Consider the following 19,907-nt stretch of genomic DNA (forward strand, 5'->3'; position numbering starts at 1 on the left):
TGCAGAACACTGTACTAAGCATTGGGACAGAATACCCAGGAGAGAGTTAAACATGGTTTGTGTCCTTTGCAGAGGTCACAATCTAAAAGTGGGAAGAAGGGAGCGGAAGCACACATATCAAGAATGGTGAAACATTAAAGCACAACATAGACAAATACACAAAATAAAAACAAAATCAGTAGGATGTTGTGACTAGAGGATGTGTAAGGTGCGGTGTGAATGTGTGTGTGTGTGTGTGTGTGCGCGCGCATGTTGGAGTGTTGTTCCTGTTTGTGTCCTTGTGTTTTTGTTTTTTAATGATTTTTTAAAGTGCTTACTATGTGCCTAGCACTGTGCTAAGTGCTGGGGTAGATGCAAACTAACCAGGTTGGACATAGTCTATGTCCCACATGGGGCTCACAGTCTTAATTACCATTTTACAGATGAGGTAACAGAGGCATAGAGAAGGAGAAGCTAAATGAGATGCCCAAAGTTATGCAGCAGACAGGTGGCAGAGCTGGGATTAGAAACAGTTCCGTCTGACTTGCAAGCTGGTGCTTCATCCTCTAGGCCACACTGTTTCTCATGGTAATAATAGCAACAAAACAATAATAATAATAACAGTAATAACAGATTCATGCTGTTTCCATGTAATATGACAATTGAGGTACTTGTTAAGCATTTCAATGTGCCAAGCACTAAACTAGTCCTGGGGTAGATACAGTATTGGAAGATCAGAAACTCTCTGACCATACAGGGCTCACAAGCTAAGGGAGAGAGAAATCAGACATTTAATCCCTATTTTACAGGTAAGAACACTGAAGCACAGAGGACTTTTTTAAGGTGGCAGAGCCAGGACTAGAATCCAGGTGTCTGACTCCTAGGCCCAGTCTTTTCCCAATAGAAAAGACTATGTATGTCTATGCTCTGAGGTCATCCAATTACATGTAGCTGGGTGTACCTTTGTTACTGGATATTTTTATGCCTCTGGGTGTGCTCCTATGTCTGTGTCTGTGTGTGTCCCTAGGGATATGTATATTCCTCAGGTACATCTGAATATGTATATGAGGGGAAGGAGGGAAAATCCATCTGGACGTATCTCTCAGTGTGAGTGTGTGTACAGAGATATGTGTGCATCTGGTTACATGTCAGCGTGGGTGAGTGTGTGTATGTGGGTATGTGTGTGTACCCAACTCTGGCAAGTGTGTTGTTCAGTGTACCTTCCTCTCTCTGCGTATGTGCTTCTGCATACTTGTGTCTGAGGGTGTGGATGTGTGTGTGTGTGTGTGTGATGATAATAATGATGGTATTTGTTAAGTGTTTACTATGTGCAAAACACTGTTCTAAGCGCTGGATGATGATGATGGTATTTCTTAAGCGCTTAACTATGTGTCAAGCGCTATTTTAAGTGTTGGGGTAGATCATGGTAAGCACTTAACAAGGACCATCTCATCATCATCATACAAGCTAATGAAATTGGACACAGTCCCTCTCCCACATGGGCCTCGCAGTCTTCATCCTAATTTTCCGGATAAGTGAAGTGACTTGCCCAAAGTCACCCAGCTGTCAAGTGGCGGAGCCGGGATTAGAACCCAGTAGGAGAGAGAGAGAGAGAGAGAGAGAGAGAGAGAGAGAGAGAGAGAGAGAGAGAGAGAGAAACTCCGCCCAATTCCCCCCCCCCCCATCCCCTCCCCGTCCCTGGACCTGCCTCTTCCCGCTGTGCCCGCTGCTCCCTGCCTGTGCCCTCCGCCCTTGCCACCCACCCGGTTCCCCTTCCGTGCCCTCCTCCCGTGCCCCTGGCCCGGACTCGCCATGTGGCTCTGGCTGATGTCCGGCCTCCTTCTTCTCCTCGTGGCCGTGGGGCTGCTCTCCGCCGTCCTGCTGGGGAGCCGGGGTGGCCCCTTCTCCGAAGACCCCGGCCCCAAGCCCCCTCCCCGCCCCCTGGTCACTGACCAGGCGCTCCGGGACCGGGTCCTGAAGGACGGTGAGAACGGGAGACGGGCTGGGACAGGGAAGGGTGGGGGGGTCCCTCTGGGAGCACGAATGTGTGTGTGTGTGTGTGAACTTTGCCCCACTGCATTCCCTTCAACGAGCCTCGCGTGGCACTGGGGGCATGACGAAGGGGTGGAGCAAAGGGAGCAGTGTGGCCTAATAGATAGCAGTAATAATAATGGTATTTATTAACCATTACTATGTGCAAAGCACTGTTCTAAGCGCTGAGGAGGTTGCAAGGTGATCAGGTTGTCCCATGTGGGGCTCACAGTCTTCATCCCCATTTTGCAGATGAGGGAACTGAGGCCCAGAGAAGTTAAGTGACTTGCCCAAAGTCACACAGGTGACAACTGGCAGAGCGGGGATTTCATTCATTCATTCATTCAATCGTCTTTATTGAGCGCTTACTGTGTGCAGAGCACTGTACTAAGCGCTTGGGAAGCACAATTTGGCAACATATGGAGACGGTCCTTACCCAACAGTGGGCTCACAGTCTGGAAGGGGGAGACAGAGAACAAAACAAAACATATTAACAAAATAAAATAAATAGAATAAATATGTACTAATAAAATAAATAAATAAATAGAATAATAAATACATACAAACATATATACATACATACAGGTGTTGTGGGGAGGGGAAGGAGGTAAAGCGTGGGGAGGGAGGGGGGTGGAGGGGGAGAGGAAGGAGGGGGCTCTGTCTGGGAAGGCCTCCTGGAGGAGGTGAGCTCTCAGTAGGGCCTTGAAGGGAGGAAGAGAGCCAGCTTGGCAGATGTGCGGAGGGAGGGCATTCCAGGCCGGGGGACGCCGTGAGCCGGGGGTCAACAGCGGGACAGAGACCGGCCTCTGACCTCTGACTTCAAAGCCCGTGCTTTTTCCACTGAACCACACTGCTTCTCTAGTACCCCGGAGCACTAGCGGAGAGAGGATATCCCGAAGTCAGAAGGACCTGGGTTTTAATCTCTGCTCCTCCACTTGTCTGCTGGGTGACCTTGGGCAAGTTGCTTAACTTCTTTGGACCTCAGTTACCTCATCTGTGAAATGGAACTGGGAGTCCGGTGTAGATCAGGAACTGTGTCCAAACTGATTATCTTGTATCTATCTATCCCCAGCATTTACAGCACTGCCTGGCACATAGTAAGCGCTTAACAAAAGCACACAAAAAAAACCTGACTCCATTTGTTTGCTGTTTGACCTTGGGCAAGTTACTTATTTTATCTGTACCTGTTATTTCATCTGTAAAATGGGAATTAAGTCCTTGAGCTCCACGTGGGATACGGACTGTGTCCAATCTAATTAGCTTGTATCTACTTTTATCTACCCCAGTCTGGCACGTAGTAAGCGCTTAACAAGTGCCATTAAAAAAACAACAACAGGGGGTCCCGGACAAAAGGGCCTCCCTCCTCAGCCCTGCATATCCAAACCCCATCACCCGGACAAGGTGCCATGGGCTCTGGGGGTATGGGCTAGGGGCGGAGAGGTGGGGCGAGGAGACCCAGGAGTCCTGGCTCCGAGCCCCCCTCCCCACACCTGTCTGATGAGCGAGGGGGAGGAGAGGCAGGGGGTGGGGCGGGTCTGGTCTGTGCCCACGGGCTAGCGGGGACCACTTCCCACTTCTCCAGGCTTTGCCCCAGAGAAGGTGCCCGCGGCGCTGGACGCGGTGGTCATCGGCAGTGGCATCGGGGGCCTGGCGGCGGCGGCCATCCTGGCCAAGAGTGGACAGAAGGTGCTGGTTCTGGAGCAGCACGAGCGGGCGGGCGGCTGTACGCACACCTTCCAGGAGCGGGCCTTCCACTTCGACGTCGGTGAGAGGGGCGGGCCGGGGCGGGCCGGGGGCGCGGGGCTGGGACAGGGCCCGCCAAACGGAGAGAGGGGCAGCTCCCCTCCTCCCTCCCTTTCCCTCCCTTTCTTCCTCCTTCCCTCTCTCCCCCCTCCTTTCCTCTCTTCCCCCTCCTTTCCTCTCTTCCCCCTCCCTCACTCTCCCCCCTCCTTTCCTCTCTTCCCCCTCCCTCACTCTCCCCCTTTCTCTTCCTCCCCTCTCCCTTTCTCCCTCTTTCCCTCTCTCCCTCCCTTCTCCCTTCCCCTCCCCTTCTCCCCCTTCCCTCTCTCTCTCCCTTCCTCTCCCTTTCTCCCTCCTTCCCTTTCTCCCACTCCTTCCTCCTCCCCTTCTCCCTCCTTCCCTCTCTCCCCTTCTTCCCCCTCCCTTTTTCCCTCCTTCCCTCTCTCTCCCTCCCCTCCTTCCCTCTCTCCCCCTTTCCCGCCTCCTCTCTTTCCCTCCCTCCTTTCCTCTCTCCCTCCCTCCCTCCCACTCTTTGTTCCCCCTTCTCTCCCTCCCCTCTCCATTCCTCCATTTCCCCTCTCCTTTTCTCCCCTTCTCCCTCCGCCCTTACTCCCTCCCCTTCTCTTCCTTCCCTTCCCTCCGACCCCTCTCCCTTTCTCACTCCTCCTCTCTCCCCACTTCCTCCCCTTCTCTTCCTTCCCCTCCCTCTGACCCCTCTCTCTTTCTCACTCCTCCTCTCTTCCTCCTCCCTACCGCCCCTCTCCCCCTTCCTCTCTCCCTTTCTCCCTCCCCCCACCTCCCTTCTCCCTTCTTCCCCTTTCTTCCTCCCCTTCTCTCTCCCTCCCCTCTCCCTTTCTCCTTCCTTTCCTCCTTCCCTCCTTCCTCATCCCCCTCCCTCGAGGCTCTCATTCCTTCTGCTCCTGCCCCTCGGTCCATTGCAATCCAGTTGCGGAAGGGATGCAGACCTCAGAGGGTGTCTCCTCATCCCCTCTCCAGAGGGCATCCTCAACAGTAGCTGGGTTGGCAAGTTGGAGTGAGAGTGGGAGTGTCCTACTGTAACCCTATTGTGGGCAGGGAATATGTCTGTTTTATTGTTACAGTGTACTCTCCCAAGAACTTAGTATAGTGCTCTGTATACAGTAAATGTTCAGTAAATACAGTTGACTGACTGATGCCCAATGCCCTCTCCCACGGGCATCTCCAGGCATCCACTACCTGGGCCAGCTGCACCCTGGAAGCCTGTTGCGGGTGGCACTGGACCAGCTGACCGATGGCCAAGTGGAGTGGGTCCGGCTGCCAAACCCCTACGACATAGTGACGGTGGAAGGCAAGGAGTACCAGCTGCGGGCGGGCAAGAGGGAGTTCTCTCGGACCCTGGAATGCCAATTTCCAGGGGAGGAAGTGGCCATCAGCGAATTCATGAGACTCATGAAGGTGGGGACCCGGCCCAGACCCCAACCCGGGGACACCCCCTCCCCCGAGAAAGGACGCTGAAGGACCAGAGTTGGTGCCATGCTCCAGTCTCTTATCCTTTCCCTGAGACCACATATCACTCCAGAGATGGGCACCATCAAAGTGCCCCTTCCATGCCCTCCCCCACTTCCCTTGGGCAGGAGCTTGGCCTAATGGATATAACCTGGGCCTGGTTCTAATCCCCTCTCTGCCAATTGTCTGCTGTATGACCTTGGGCAAATTACTTCACTTCTCTGTGCCTGTTACCTCATCTGTAAAATAGAGATTGAGACTGGGAGCCCCACGTGGGACAGGGACTGTGTCTAACCTTATTTGCTTGTATCCACCCCAGTGCTTAGTACAATGCCTGGCACATAGTAAGTGCTTAACAAATACCACTATTATTATTAAGGACCTGGGTTCTAATCCTACCTCCACCACTTGTCTGCTGTCACATAACTTCTCTGGGCCTCAGTTTTCTCATCTGTAAAATGGGGATTAGGAGTATGAGCTCCATGTGGGACAGGGACTGTGTCTAACCTGATAATCATGTATCTATCCCAGTGCTTGCCACATAGTAGGAGCTTAACAAATACTATTATTATTACTATTATGTGGGACTTGGAGTATGTCCAACCTGGTTAGCTTGTATCTACCCCAGTGCTTTGTACAGTGCCTGGCACATAGTAAGTGTTTGAAGAATACCATAAACAACAACAGGAGAAGCCAGCTGCTCCAGTCAAACAGGGCAGAGAGGGTAGTTGTACTGCCCCAGAGTGATCCTGGAGGTGCCAACACGATTCATATTGGGGGCACTGGGCCAAAGCCATCTGGGCCATTTCCTCCACAGCTGTCAGTGACCCGGGTGCCCCTCCTGGCTATGCTGAAGATGGTGCCCTTGTGGCTGGCATCCGCCTTGATCCGCTCGGGTATCCTGCACTGGCTCTCACCTGTCTTCCGCCTGGCAGTGTCGGGGCACAGCGCGGTAGTGAATGGGCTAACAGACAACCGGCATCTGCGTGTTGTGCTGAGCTACCTCTTCTATGGTGAGATAATGGGGGTGGTGTCCCGGGAGCATTTTTGGGAGCCCCGGATGAGCCAGGGTTGGGGTCTGGAAAGGGTACTGCTGCCGATGACTGATTGATATCCTGCTTCTGCCACTTGTCTGCTGTGTGACTTTGGTCAAGTCACTTAACTTCTCTGTGCCTCAGTGACCTCATCTGTAAAATGGGGATTAAAACTGTGAGCCCCATGTGGGACAACCTGATGACCTTGTATGTCCCCCAGCGCTCCCCCTCGTCCCCCTCTCCATCCCCCCATCTTACCTCCTTCCCTTCCCCACAGCACCTGTATATATGTATATATGTTTGTACATATTTATTACTCTATTTATTTTACTTGTACATATCTATTCTATTTATTTTATTTTGTTAGTATGTTTGGTTTTGTTCTCTGTCTCCCCCTTTTAGACTGTGAACCCACTGTTGTGTAGGGACTGTCTCTATATGTTGCCAACTTGTACTTCCCAAGCGCTTAGTCCAGTGCTCTGCACACAGTAAGCGCTCAATAAATACGATTGACTGATTGATTAGAACAGTGCTTAGCACGTAGTAAGCGCTTAACAATTGTCATCATTATTATTTATTGCTACCCCCACCAGGCGTGCCGCCCTGCGATTCCAGCTTTCTCATCAATGCCTTGATGATCCACCACTACAAGCGGGGCGCGTGGTATCCGCGGGGCGGCGCTAGCGAGATTGCTTTCCACATGGTGCCCATCATCCGGGCAGCGGGGGGCGCTGTGCTGGTGAGGGCACCCGTGGTACGCATCTTGCTCTCAGAGGATGGCCGGAGCCGAGGTGGGTACCCCTGGGAAGGTGGAGTGGGGGGTCCGAGGTCAGGATGATTAATGGAAGGGTGGCCTAGTGGATAGAGCACAGGTCTGGACCTGGGTTCTAATCTCCTCTCTGCCACTTGTCTGCTGTGTGACCTTGGACAAGTCACCTGACTTCTCTGTGCCTCAGTTACCTCATCTTCAAAATGGGAATTAAGATGGTGAGCCCCATGTAGGGCTATGTCCAACTTGGTATCTACCTCCACATTTAGAACAGTGCATGGCGTGTAGTAAGTGTGTAATACATACCATTAAGAAAAAGAGGCTCTGTCCTCACTGGTGCCCACCCTGTACCCCCCAACCAGGTGTGGCAGTGAGGCGGGCGGGCCGGGATGAGGTGGAGATCGAGGCCCCAGTAGTCATCTCGGATGCGGGCATCTTCAACACATACCAGCACCTGCTGCCTCCCAAGGCCCGGAGCCATCCAGGTGAGGGAGCAGGGGGCGCGTGAGGGGTGGGCTCTGGCAGGGAGCAATGAACATATTCCACCCCCTCCAGCCCCCACTAGCACCAGTTAAGCCCATAATGGGCTTCATTCAGTCAGTCATCCCTGAAGGGTGAGCTCGTAGTGGGCAAGTCACCGTCACTGGGGGACGAAGGGAGGAAGCAGCAGCAGGAGGGAGTTAGGTCAGATTCAGTGAGGACTTCTCCCTGGATGGACTGAGTGGATCCTGGTAGCAGAAGAAAGTTATCCGTCGGGCTGGGCTGGATCTGAAGGAGCCAGCTTGGACGCAAGGGAGGGACAGGATGACCTCTGATTCTCACTCCCTCTGTCCCCTGGACCAGGCGGACCCCAGGCCTGGCCCCAGGGCCTGATCCTGGGAATGCATCTGTTATATTGTACTCTCCCGAGTGCTTATTACAGTGCTCAGCACACAGTAAGCACTCAATAAATACTGAGTGACTGACTCTCCGCTTCCCTCAGGCATCCGGGCTCAGCTGTCTCTGGTCCGCCCTGGGATGGGGTCCTTCCTGGTGTTTGTGGGCCTGCGAGGGGATAGTGCCCAGCTGGGGCTGCCCTCCACCAACCACTGGATCTACCTAGATGGCAATCTCGACTCAGCGTGAGCAGCACTGCCCGGGTCTTGGGCACACCCTTCCTCCAGCTGGAGGGAGGAGGGGAACCTAAGGATGGGATGGAACCTTGGCCTGGGTTGAGGGGAGAAGCAGCAGGGCCTAGTGAAAAGAGTACAGACCTGAGGGTCGGAGGACCTGGATTCTAATTCCGGCTCCGCCATTTGTTCGCTGTGTGACCTTGGGCAAGTTGCTGAACTTCTCTGTCCCTCTCACTTGCAAAATGGGTGTTCAGTATTTGTTCTCCCTCCTAGTTAGACTACAAGACCTTGTGGGAACATGAAAACCTTGTATTCAACCTCAGCACTTAGTACAGTACGTGGCACACAGTAAGAGCTTATCAAAAACTATTATTATTATTATTTTAACTCTGGGTTGTACCAGAGGAGGTTGACACCTGCCAGACTGCTGGACTGAGCCCACTGTGGAGAGGGCCGTAGGTCAGGGGGAGCAGAGATGGGCAGAGGGGGAGACCTTGTTTCCGTGTCAGAAGTGGACCTGGAGCAGATGGCTAATCGTGGTATTTTAATTGTGGTATTTTTTGAGTGCTTACTATGTGCCAGGCACTGTAATAATAACAATAATAATAATGGCATTTGTCAAGAGCTTACTAGGTTTCAGGCACTGTACTAAGTGCTGGGGCGGGTACAGGCAAATGGGGTTGGGCACAGCTCCTGTCCCACCTGGGGCTCACAGTTTCAATCCCCATTTTACAGAAGAGGTAACTGAGGCACAAAGAAGTGAAGTGACTTGCCCAAAGTCACACAGCAGACCCACAGATCCAGGCTCTATCCACTAAGCCATGCTGCTTTTCGTGTAGTTGGAGAACTGGGTAAGGGGCTACCCAGTTGTGGTGGAGGAAAGGATCTGTCCGAACAAGACTGGAGGGAGGACCCGGAGGAGGGTGAGACCCTCCTCAGACCAACCCCTCTTGGCCTCCCAGGATGCAGCGCTTTGCCTCGCTGAGCAGGGATGAAGTGGCAGCCAATATCCCCATGATGTTCATCACTTTCCCTTCTGCCAAAGACCCCACCTACCAGCTCACGCACCCGGGTGAGGACCCCTGGAGGTGAGGGAAGGATGGATTGTCTCCCCCTTTTAGACTGTGAGCCCACTGTTGGGTAGGGACTGTCTCTATATGTTGCCAATTTGTGCTTCCCAAGCGCTTACTACAGTGCTCTGCACATAGTAAGCGCTCAATAAATACGATTGATGATGATGATGATGATGATTGTCTTGTGGGGGGGTCCCAGGTGAGGACCCCGGGTGGGGGGGATGGGAGGGGGTGGCCCTGGGCTCCCTCTGGGGGCAAGAGGGGAGGGGAGGGAAGAGATTGGCAGACCTAGCCACACCCGTGGTCATAGAAGGTGCCAGTGGCTAGAGGGCCAGGGGGCTGAGGCAGGTCACTGTGACTGGCATGATGACTGGTGCTTCCGTGCCTGGCACCTGGGGAGACTGGCAGAACCCAGGACAGGGTACCAATGGCCTGCCCTCCACCCCCACTAGGCCGTTCCTGCATGACCCTACTGACCATGGCCCGCTATGAGTGGTTTGAGGACTGGGCTGATGCCCGCCCTGGGCACCGTGGCCCCGACTACCAGAGCCTCAAGATGGGCATCGCTCAGCGCCTGCTGGATCTGGCCCTGGAGAAGTTTCCCCAGCTCCGGGACCAGGTGAGGCTTAGGGGGATGTGGGGAAGACCCACCTGAAGACGATCCAGGGGTCGGAGAGCACCCTCTTTGCCCCCGCCCATGAGTGACCAAGGTCACTTCTAGAGGACTCAGGACCCAATCCAGGGGAGGGAGAGCCCACAACTCTGGCCTGGCCACCACCCATTAAAGGGGATGGAGAGGCGGGGAAGGAGGGAGCTGTGGGCTGGTTGACCGGACAAAGGGAGATGACTGGGCTGGTGAAGGGAAAGCCAGGAGCAATTTAGTTGTTCATTTATTTATAATAATAATAATCATGATACAGGTTATTATTATTATTATTAATCGTATTTATTGAGCGCTTACTGTGTGCAAAGCACTATACCAAGCGGTTGGGAGCATACAATATAACATCAAACACATTCCCTTCCCACAACGAGCTCTACAGTCTAGAGGGGGAGAGATTTCTCCAGGAAGAAGTTTGCAAACAAGGTCTAACAAGCAAAACCCACACTCGGGTTGACGTGCAAACAAGCTGTGAAGTATGGGAAGTTACAATTCCCCAGCCAGTGCCGTGAAAGGGAAGATCCCGGGATTACCAGACCCGTTTTTATTTTTATTTTTTAACCGGGGAGGGGAAGAGGAGGAGGAAGATGGAAAGGAGGATGGAAGTGGAAAGAGCACGGGCTTTGGAGTCAGAGGTCATAGGTTCAAATCTCGACTCTGCCAACTGTCAGCTGTGTGACTTTGGGAAAGTCGCTTAACTTCTCTGTGCCTTAATTATCTCATCGGTAAAATGGGGATTAAGACTGTGAGCCCCCCGTGGGACAATTTGATCACCTTGTAACCTCCCCAGATTTAGAACAGTGCTTTGCACATAGCGCTTAATAAATGTCATTGTTATTATTATTATTAAGCTTTTAGACTGTGAGCCCACTGTTGGGTAGGGACTGTCTCTATGTGTTGCTAACTTGTACTTCCCAAGCGCTTAGTACAGTGCTCCGCACACAGTAAGCGCTCAATAAATACGATTGATTGATTGATTGATTAAGCTCTGACCCACAGTCGTTAAATCGGGACCGGTTGGACCTCCATCAGTCGTTTCCTCTGGGCTCTTAATAATAATAATATTAATAATAATAATAATATTTATAAAGAGGTTACTACGTGCCAAACACTGTTCTAAGCGCTGGGGTAGATACAAGGCAATCTGGTTCATTCATTCATTCAATCGTATTTATTGAGCGCTTACTGGGTGCAGAGCACTGGACTAAGAGCTTGGGAAGTACAAGTCGGCAACATATAGAGACGATCCCTACCCAACAACGGGCTCACAGTCTAGAAGGGGGAGACAGACAACAAAACAAAACATGTAGACGGGTGTCAAACCTGTCGGAATAAATAGAATTATATGGTTATCCCACTTCGATGTACAACACTCCACCCCACCACCACCAGAAACAGGGGCTGCAAGTTGTGGTTTAGTGGCAAGAACCCAGGCTTGGGAGTCAGAGGTCATGGGTTCTAATCCCGGCTCCGCCACTTGTCAGCTGTGTGACTTTGGGCAAATCACTTCACCTCTTTGTACCTCAGTTCCCTCATCTGCAAAATGGGGATTGAGACTGTGAGCCCCACGTGGGACAACCTGATTAACTTGTATCTACCCCAGTGCTTAGAACCGTTCTTGGCACATAGTAAGCGCTTAATAAATACGATTATTATTATTATTATTATTATTTTTAGTGACCGTCCCCCGACCCCCGCTGTCAGCGGGCAGGGAAGCATGCTCGCCTACTTCTCCTCCCCACCCGCCGTTGCAGGCAAGAAGCCAGGGCCGCATGTAGGGGCGGGGGGTGAAGAAGACTCTTCCCGCCGGCCGAGGGACCCCCGGCCGACCGTCCTCGGGAGCTGGAAGTTGCATTCATTCATTCATTCAATCGTACTTATTGAGCGCTTACGGTGTGCAGAGCACTGTACTAAGCGCAGTGCAGGTTGCACTGCTGCAGCCGTTGCAGCCATGCAGGCCAAGTGTTTCCGAGGGGAGGCCGAGGGGTCCTTACTAAATGTCAAGCACTGTTCTAAGTGCTGAGGTAGATACAACTTAATCAGGTTGGACACAGTCGCTGTCCCAGCTGGGACGCTCTTAATCCCCATTTTACAGATGAGGTAACCGAGGGTCAGAGAAGTTAAATAAATTGAGAAGCAGTGTGGCTCAGTAGAAAGAGCACAGGCTTGGGAGTCAGAGGTCATGCGTTCCAATCCCGGCTCCTCCGCTTGTCGGCTGTGTGATTTTGGGCAAGTCACTTAACCTCTCTGGGCCTCAGTTACCTCATCTGTAAAATGGGGATTAAGACTGTGAGCCCCACGTGGGAGAACCTGATCACCTTGTATCCCCCCAGCGCTGCGCACATAGTAAGCGCTTAACAAATACCCTCATTATTAATATTATTATTACGAGTTAATCAGGTTGTACACGGTCCCTGTCCCACAAAGGGCTCAGCCTTAATCCCCATTTTACAGACGAGATAATTGAGGCACAGAAAAGTCATGCGTTGCCCAAAGTCATACAGCAGACAAGAGGCAGAGTAGGGATTAGGACCCAAGTCCTTTGGATTTCCAGGCCTTTGCTCTATCCGTTAATCAGGCTGCTTCTCTTAGGTCTCGGAAAGATTGTTGCGAGGGTCGGGGAGGGGCCCGCCGAGCCCTATCTCCCCCGAGGACAGGGAAAGAGGAAATGGGCTTAATTTGCAGCAGGAAGAATGGCAGTTAGGCAACTAGAAACAATCAATTGTATTTATTGAGCACTTACTGTGTACATATTACTGCAATTAGCACTCGGGAGAGTACAATATAACAATAAACAGACTCATTCCCTGCCCACAACGAGCTTACAGTCTAGAGGGGTAGACAGACATTAATATAAATAAATAAATTTCAGATAAGTACATAAACGTGTGAGGGGCTGAAGGTAAAGGGTGCAGAAGGGAGTGGGGGAAGAGGAAAGGATGGCTTTTCCGGCTGGGGTTATGGGGGAGGTGGGGAAGGATGGAATATTCTGGAGGGCCCCGTGAATGAGGAGTATGACCCCCTTCTGCGGCTGGACAGGTGGAGATGGTGGAGGCGGCCACCCCGTTGACCAACCAGCATTATTTGGCTGCCTACCGCGGGGCGATGTATGGGGCGGAGCACAACTTGGCCCGCTTCGACCTCCCAGCCATGGCCTCCCTGAGGGCGCAGACCCCCGTGCCCGGACTCTTCCTCACCGGCAAGTTGGGCACCTCTGCCAGTACCTCTCCCTCCTCTTTACCTCTCGGGGACAGGTGTTGGGGTGGGCAACTTCGGGTAATTTGGCGAAAAGGGCTTGGGGCAAGGCAGTGGATGAGGGAAGAGAAGCAGTGTGTTGTAATGGAGAGCGCACGGGCCTGGGGTCAGAAGGTCAAGGGTTCAAATCCCGACTCTGCCACTTGTCTGTTGCCTGACCGTGGGCAAGTCCCTTCACTTCCCTGGGCCTCAGTTCCCTCATCTGTCAAATGGGGATTAAGACTGTGAGCCCCAAGTGGGACAAGGATTGCATCCAACCTGATTACCTTGTCTCTACCCCAGCGTTTAGAACAGTGCTTGGCACATAGTAAGCGCTTAACAAATGCTGTTAATATTGTTATTATTATGAGGGAAGGAAGACCGGGGCATCTGAATTTGGGTGAGGGAGGGTGGGCCAGGCAGGGAGGAGGAGTTGGGGGTGGGACATCGGAAGAAGGAGGGAGGGTCAGGTGGGAAGGTAGGGGGGCCAGAAGGGGCACCCATGGTGAGGCCGCATGTGCGCTGCTGTTTGTAGGGCAGGACGTGTTCAGCAGCGGGCTGGCAGGGGCCTTGCAGGGGGCACTGCTCTGCTCCTCCACAGTGCTCCGACGCCTGCTCCACCTGGACCTGTTGCTCCTCAAGAAGAAGATCAAGAGGCGGCACAGGGCAAGGATGTGACCTCCGACCTCCACAGCTGCCCCGCTCCCGAGAGAGGCCCCAGGACAGGCCCAGCCCTCCACCCAGCTCCACCCACAGCTCCTCCAAAAACCTTCCCCAGTGCTCCCCAGGGGCAGATGCCTCCCTGAGCCCACCCCGTCTGCCCAAACCCAGGGCAACGAGGCCAGCAAGTTGGTGGGTAATAAAGCAGAGAGCTGCCTGCCGGGCCCTGTTGTCCTTCACTGTCCTGCATGGCTCCCCGAAAGGGTTAGCTTCTCAGGCCTGCGGGGAGTCCCTTGATGCCCCACCCCAGAGCTCTACATGGCAGAAGGCCCGGGCAGACACAGGTCACTGGACTGGGAGAGGGGGATGAGGGCGGACCTGGGTCACTGTACCCGTAGAGATAAAACATAGATAAGTCCAGGTCACTGTAACAGGACGGGCCTGCTCGGCCCAGCCCAGAGAGGGTGGGGCCAGGACTCTCCCTGTTTAAAGTTCTCCCTGGGTTAGTGACCCAGGACCCGTTCCTGGCAGGGCAACCATGCCCCACAGTGTGCCAGTGTGCTAGGGACAAGACCTCTTACCATCCTCCCATCCCTGTTCTAGCTGCCCCTCTTCTCAGTCTTCCTTCCTCCTTCTCTCCCCCACCCTGTACCTGTCCAACTCCCTACACTTCTGTCCTCTTTCTGGCCATACCTCTTTTGGCAACGGGCACAGCCAGGCAGAAGTTGAAGAGGGGACAGGCAGAGATTGGAGTGGAGATTGACATAGAATGGGGTGGTGATGGAGGTGGAAATTGGCAGAGTTTGGAGCAGAGATTGGGATGGAGGTGGGCAGAGATTGAGGTGGACACTGAGGCGGAGATTGGCAGACATTGGAGCAGAGATTGGCAGAGGTCGGGGTGGAGACTGGGGTAGAAATTGGAGGGAGATTGATAGAGGTTGGGGTGGGATTTGGGCTGGAAATTGGAGGAGTTTGGAGCAGAGATGGGGTTAGACAGGATGCCTGCAGGATTGGCATCCTTAGAGCACTGTGTCGGAATGCAGCCACTGCCCACAGTTAGGGAACACGGGAGAGGGGTGGGGGCCCGAGGCTTCCAGCATGGAAGGATGGGTTCAAGATTCTATGCTGTGCATCTGTCTCATCTGCCCACACCTGGGAGTAGGCAGGCAGCTGTTCCATGGGAATTGTGTACACACTGGGCTTCTGGATCGCCTGTAGGGGGAAAAGAAACTGTCATAGGCGCTGCCCAACCTCCCTGGCTGTGCTGCCTGCCCAGCTCTCTCGGGAGGGAAACCACCCCAACAGACAGACAAGTGGTGAGACCACCTGGGGAAGGGCCAGGGCCCGAATGATGGATGCCCCCCTAGCCTGGCACTAGCTGGCAGGGAGAGGGAGGGTCAGTCCCGAGGGCAGCAGATGAAGAGACACTTACGTCACTGTAGCTGGGTGGGAGCTCAGGCCATTGTGGTTGCTGCTCAGCCTGGGGGGGTACGGGAGGCACGGAGTACATGGCGGCAGTGGGCATGGAAGGAACGGTGGGAATGGGCACCTCCAGCTCCTCCTGGATATCTTGATCCCTCCCACACTTGCCACACAGCAGCTTGAAGCACAAGTACAGGAGGATCACGGCCCCTGCGAAGGCAGCGATGAAGATCCTGGAAGAAAGTAGTGGTCGAGGTTGTCTCCGGCAATCCTTGCCAACCTTAATGTCAACCTGGCAACCCTGTGACAGCCCTCCTCCTCCCCCACCTCCTCTTCCCCCCCGTCCCCAGGGGTTGCCATGACCACTGGTTGACCCACAGTCCCTTCTCTACCTCTTTCACCCATCCCGGCCTCTCCCCACACCCCCAAGACCCACTTGCCCGACTCACAGTGTCATGTGGAGGCCATATTCTCTTCTTTTACAGCAGCCGTAGACACAGATTTCATATCCAGATGGGCAGATACTGGGGAGAGATTTGGACAGTGAGCCCTGCCCCTTTCCCTAGGCTCCTCGGAAGGACATGAGTTGCCCACTGATTCTCCCAAGTGGTACCAGCTGATGGGGAGTACGGGGAGGAGCTGCAAGTTCTATTGTTCGACAGTGGGAGGGACTGAAGCTAGACCACAGGAAAGACACCCTGGCTTTAGTAATTATTATTATTATTATTGTGCTTTTTAAGCACTTATTAGGTGCCAAGCACTGTTCTAAGCACTGGCATAGATACAAGTTAATCAGGTTGGACATAGTCCTGTCCCACATGGGGGTCACCCTCTTAATCCTTATTTCACAGATAACTGAGGCCCAGGGAAGTTAAATGACTTGCTTAAGGTCACACAGCAGACATATGGTGGAGCCAGGATTAGAACCCAGGTCCTTCTGACTCCCAGGCCCTTGCTGTATCTACTAAACGTCACCGCTTCTTTCCTGATGACTGAGGGAAATTGGGTCTTTCCTGTAGCGGTAGAGTCAGTGTGATGGAAATTCCTCTTTTCTGCAATTTATTATAGTGTTTGCCTCCCCTTCTAGACTCCTTGTGGGTAGGGATCCTGTTTAGTGGGCACTCAGTATATCCTATTCATGAATGTTTTTTTACGGTATTTGTTAAGTGCTTACTCTGGGCCGGGCACTGTTCTAAGTGGCGGGGAAGATGCAAGGTAATCAGGTTGGACACAGTCCATATCCCATATGGGCTTAAAGCTTTAATCCCCATTTTACAGATGAGGTAACTGAGGCACAGAGAAGTTAAGTGACTTTCCCAACATCACACAGCAGACAAGTGGAGAAATCGGGATTAGAACCCAGGCCCGGGCCTGTGCTCTCTCTACTAGGCAGCACAGCTTCTGGATTGATTGAGATGGGATATCAATTCGTCATCTGGCTCAGAGGCAGAGGAATGACCAGTATGACCCATCAAGGTCCCAAAAACCTCCCCTGTCCAAGAACCCACAAGGTGCCATACCTCCAGAAGGGGTAATTAGCAGCAACCTGGAATGAAAAGAGTCAGAGGTCAGGCAGGGGAATAGGAGGGACCCAGGGCTGAGATGAGAAGGTGGGTGAGGGATGCAAAATTGTGGTGGGATGTCACTGCTTACTGGGAGGTCTCTACCTGGATCCAGGCATTCAACTTGCCCCAACCCCAAACCTGGAACCATAATTCAGACCCAGGAGTCCTAGCCATCCCAGCCTCCCTCCTATAGCTGCTTCATCTCCTCCACCCTCTGATGAACCTCCTCACTGTACCTCGTACTCGCCTGTCCCACCGTTGACCCCCGGCCCACGTCCTCCCCCGGCCTGGAATGCCCTCCCTCCGCACATCCGCCAAGCTAACTCTCTTCCTCCCTTCAAAGCCCTACTGAAAGCTCACCTCCTCCAGGAGGCCTTCCCAGACTGACCCCCCCTTTTCCCTCTCCTCCTCACCATCCCCCCGCCCTACCTCCTTCCCCTCCCCACAGCACCTGTATATATGTTTGTACAGATTGATTACTCTATTTTACTTGTACATATTTACTATTGTATTTATTTTGTTAATGATGTGCATCCAGCTTTATTTATATTTATTCTGACGACCTGACACCTGTCCACACGTTTTGTTTTGTTGTCTGTCTCCCCCTTCTAGACTGTGAGCCCGTTGTTGGGTAGGGACCGTCTCGATATGTTGCCAACATGTACTTCCCAAGCGTTTAGTTCAGTGCTCTGCACACAGTAAGTGCTCAATAAATACGATTGAATGAATGAACATCAATCAGTGCTATTTATTGAGCACCTACTGGGTCCAGAACCCTGTACCAATCACTGGAAGGAATTCAATAGAATTAGTAGAGACATTCCCTGCCCTCAGGGGCCATAAATCTAGTAGGGGAGACAGACAGACACTGAAATACATTCCAGAAACATTAGAGTGCAAAGATTTATACTTCATTCAATCGTATTTATTGAGCACTTACTGTGTGCAGAGCACTGTATTAAGCACTTGGAAAGTACAACTGCAATAGGGAAAAGAGAGTCCCAAGTGTTCAGGTCAGGTGGAATGCTGAAGTGGCCGTTGGAGAGGAGATAGGGTGAGGAGAGACTAAGCAAGGAAGGCCTCCTGGAGGAGATGTCCTATCAAATGATGGGGAGATCATTGATGCGAAAAGGAGAGAGTTCCAGGCAGGAGGAAAGGATGAGAGAAGAGGTATGGGGTGGGAGTGATGAGAATGAGGCACAGAGAGTAGGGATTTAGGGGTAGAACAGTGCTTTGCACATAGTAAGCGCTTAATAAATGCCATTATTATTATTATAATAACCCTGCTGAAGTTGCGAGTTCGAGTCCCTCCTCAGCCTCCAGCCTCCTCCGTAGCCCTTCCCCGGGGCCAAGATGGAAAGTACAAGGAAAACTGTAGCCCTAGTTTGGTAACAATTTAGTGCTGCAGGGAGTGGGAGCTCCTCTGGCACATCATCATCATCATCATCAGTCGTATTTATTGAGCGCTTACTATGTGCAGAGCACTGTACTAAGCGCTTGGGAAGTACAAATTGGCAACATATAAAGACAGTCCCTACCCACATCAGATCTGCCAGAGGACTATAGGACACAGGTGTCCGAGAAAGGGGGAGGGGAGGGGTCCCCACCCTCCTTCCCACCCCCTCTCCAAACCTCTAACCTGGTGGAAGCCGTTCAAGAGGCAGAGGAGATGGATTGACCAGTGGCTCAGTATCCTTCGATCTCGCATCCTCCGTCCAGGGCAAGGAGCAGGACTCGTCGGATCCTCCTCGCGTGTGACTCCGGGAACGGGAGCGGGGCTTGTGGGTGAGGAGGAACCGGCTGCGGACACGGCCGGGGATGGACCGGGGGAGGGCTCGGCCGGTGAATTCCGAGTGACCTCGCCTCGCCCGCCACCTCCCGGGCGCTGACCGGAGCCGGGCGTGCTGCCCCCTGGTGGGGAACTGGAGAAGCAGCCGGAGGGGATCCCCGCACCTGGCCGGTTGAGGATCGAAGTCCTCTCACCTGGAGAGAGGGGACGGGCGCCTTCTGGGCGGGGCTGAGAATTTGCGCGGCTCAATGGAAAGAGCACTTGCTTGGAAGTCACAGGATCTGGGTTATAATCCTGGCTCTGCCCCTTGCCTGTTGTGTGACTTTGGGTAAGTCACTTTACTTATAATAATAATGATTATGGCATTTGTTAGGCACTTACTATGTGCCCTGCGCTGTTCTAAGCGCTGGGGTAGATACAAGGCAATGAGGTTGGACACGGTCCCTATCCCACCTGGGGCTCATCATCATCATCATCAATTGTATTTATTGAGTGTTTACTATGTGCAGAGCACTGTACTAAGCGCTTGGGAAGTACAAATTGGCAACATATAGAGACAGTTCCTACCCAACAGTGGGCTCACAGTCTAAAAGGGGGAGACAGAGAACAAAACCAAACATACTAACAAAATAAAATAAATAGAATAGATAGGTACAAGTAAAGTAAATAAATAAATAGAGTAATAAATATGTACAAACATATATAAATATATACAGGCTCACAGTTGAGGCTCACAGTCTCAATCATGGCCTAGTGGCAATGCACGGGATTGGAAGAGGACGGAAGTTCTAATTCTGACTCTGTTACTTGTCTGCTGTGTGACCTCGGGCAAGCTGCCTCACTTCTCTGTGCCTCATCTGTAAAATGGGGATTAAGACTGTGAGCTCCATGTGGGCCAACTTGATTACCCTCTATTCACCCCAGCGCTTAGAACAGTGCTTGGCACATAGTAAGCACTTAACAAATACCATAATAATAATAATATTATTATAGATGAGGTAATTGCATCACAGAGAAGTTAAGCGACTTGCCTAAAGTCGCACAGCAGACAGATAGCAAAATCGGGATTAGAACCCATGACCTCTGACTCCTAAACCTGTGCTCTCACCACTAGGCCATGCATTTCTCTGTGCCTCAGTTACCTCAGCTGTAAAATAATAATCCTAATTGCAGTATTTGTTGAGCGCTTACTATGTGTTAAGAGCTGGGGAAGATGTGTGACATCTTGAGAAGCAGTGTGGCTCAGTGGAAAACAGCATGGGCTTTGGAGTCAGAGAGCATGGGTTCAAATCCCGGCTCCACCACTTGTCAGCTGTGTGACTCTGGGCAAGTCACTTAATTTCTCTGGGCCAC

General features: G+C 52.5%; 1 protein-coding gene across 1 annotated transcript; it reads left to right on the top strand.

Annotated features, from left to right (window-relative positions):
• Nucleotides 1-1,668: 1,668 nt before the first annotated feature.
• Nucleotides 1,669-13,989, top strand: LOC119934729 (all-trans-retinol 13,14-reductase-like; the record flags this gene model as incomplete). Its single annotated transcript, XM_038754277.1, has 11 exons — nt 1,669-1,963; nt 3,593-3,775; nt 4,955-5,184; nt 6,053-6,248; nt 6,863-7,060; nt 7,401-7,523; nt 8,021-8,159; nt 9,113-9,222; nt 9,676-9,842; nt 12,924-13,083; nt 13,654-13,989. Coding segments are annotated over 11 exons (1,944 nt in total), but the record flags the coding sequence as incomplete, so codon positions are not given.
• Nucleotides 13,990-19,907: the final 5,918 nt, after the last annotated feature.

This window comes from Tachyglossus aculeatus, chromosome 11 (genome assembly GCF_015852505.1).
Source record: "Tachyglossus aculeatus isolate mTacAcu1 chromosome 11, mTacAcu1.pri, whole genome shotgun sequence".
Lineage (NCBI taxonomy): Eukaryota > Metazoa > Chordata > Mammalia > Monotremata > Tachyglossidae > Tachyglossus > Tachyglossus aculeatus.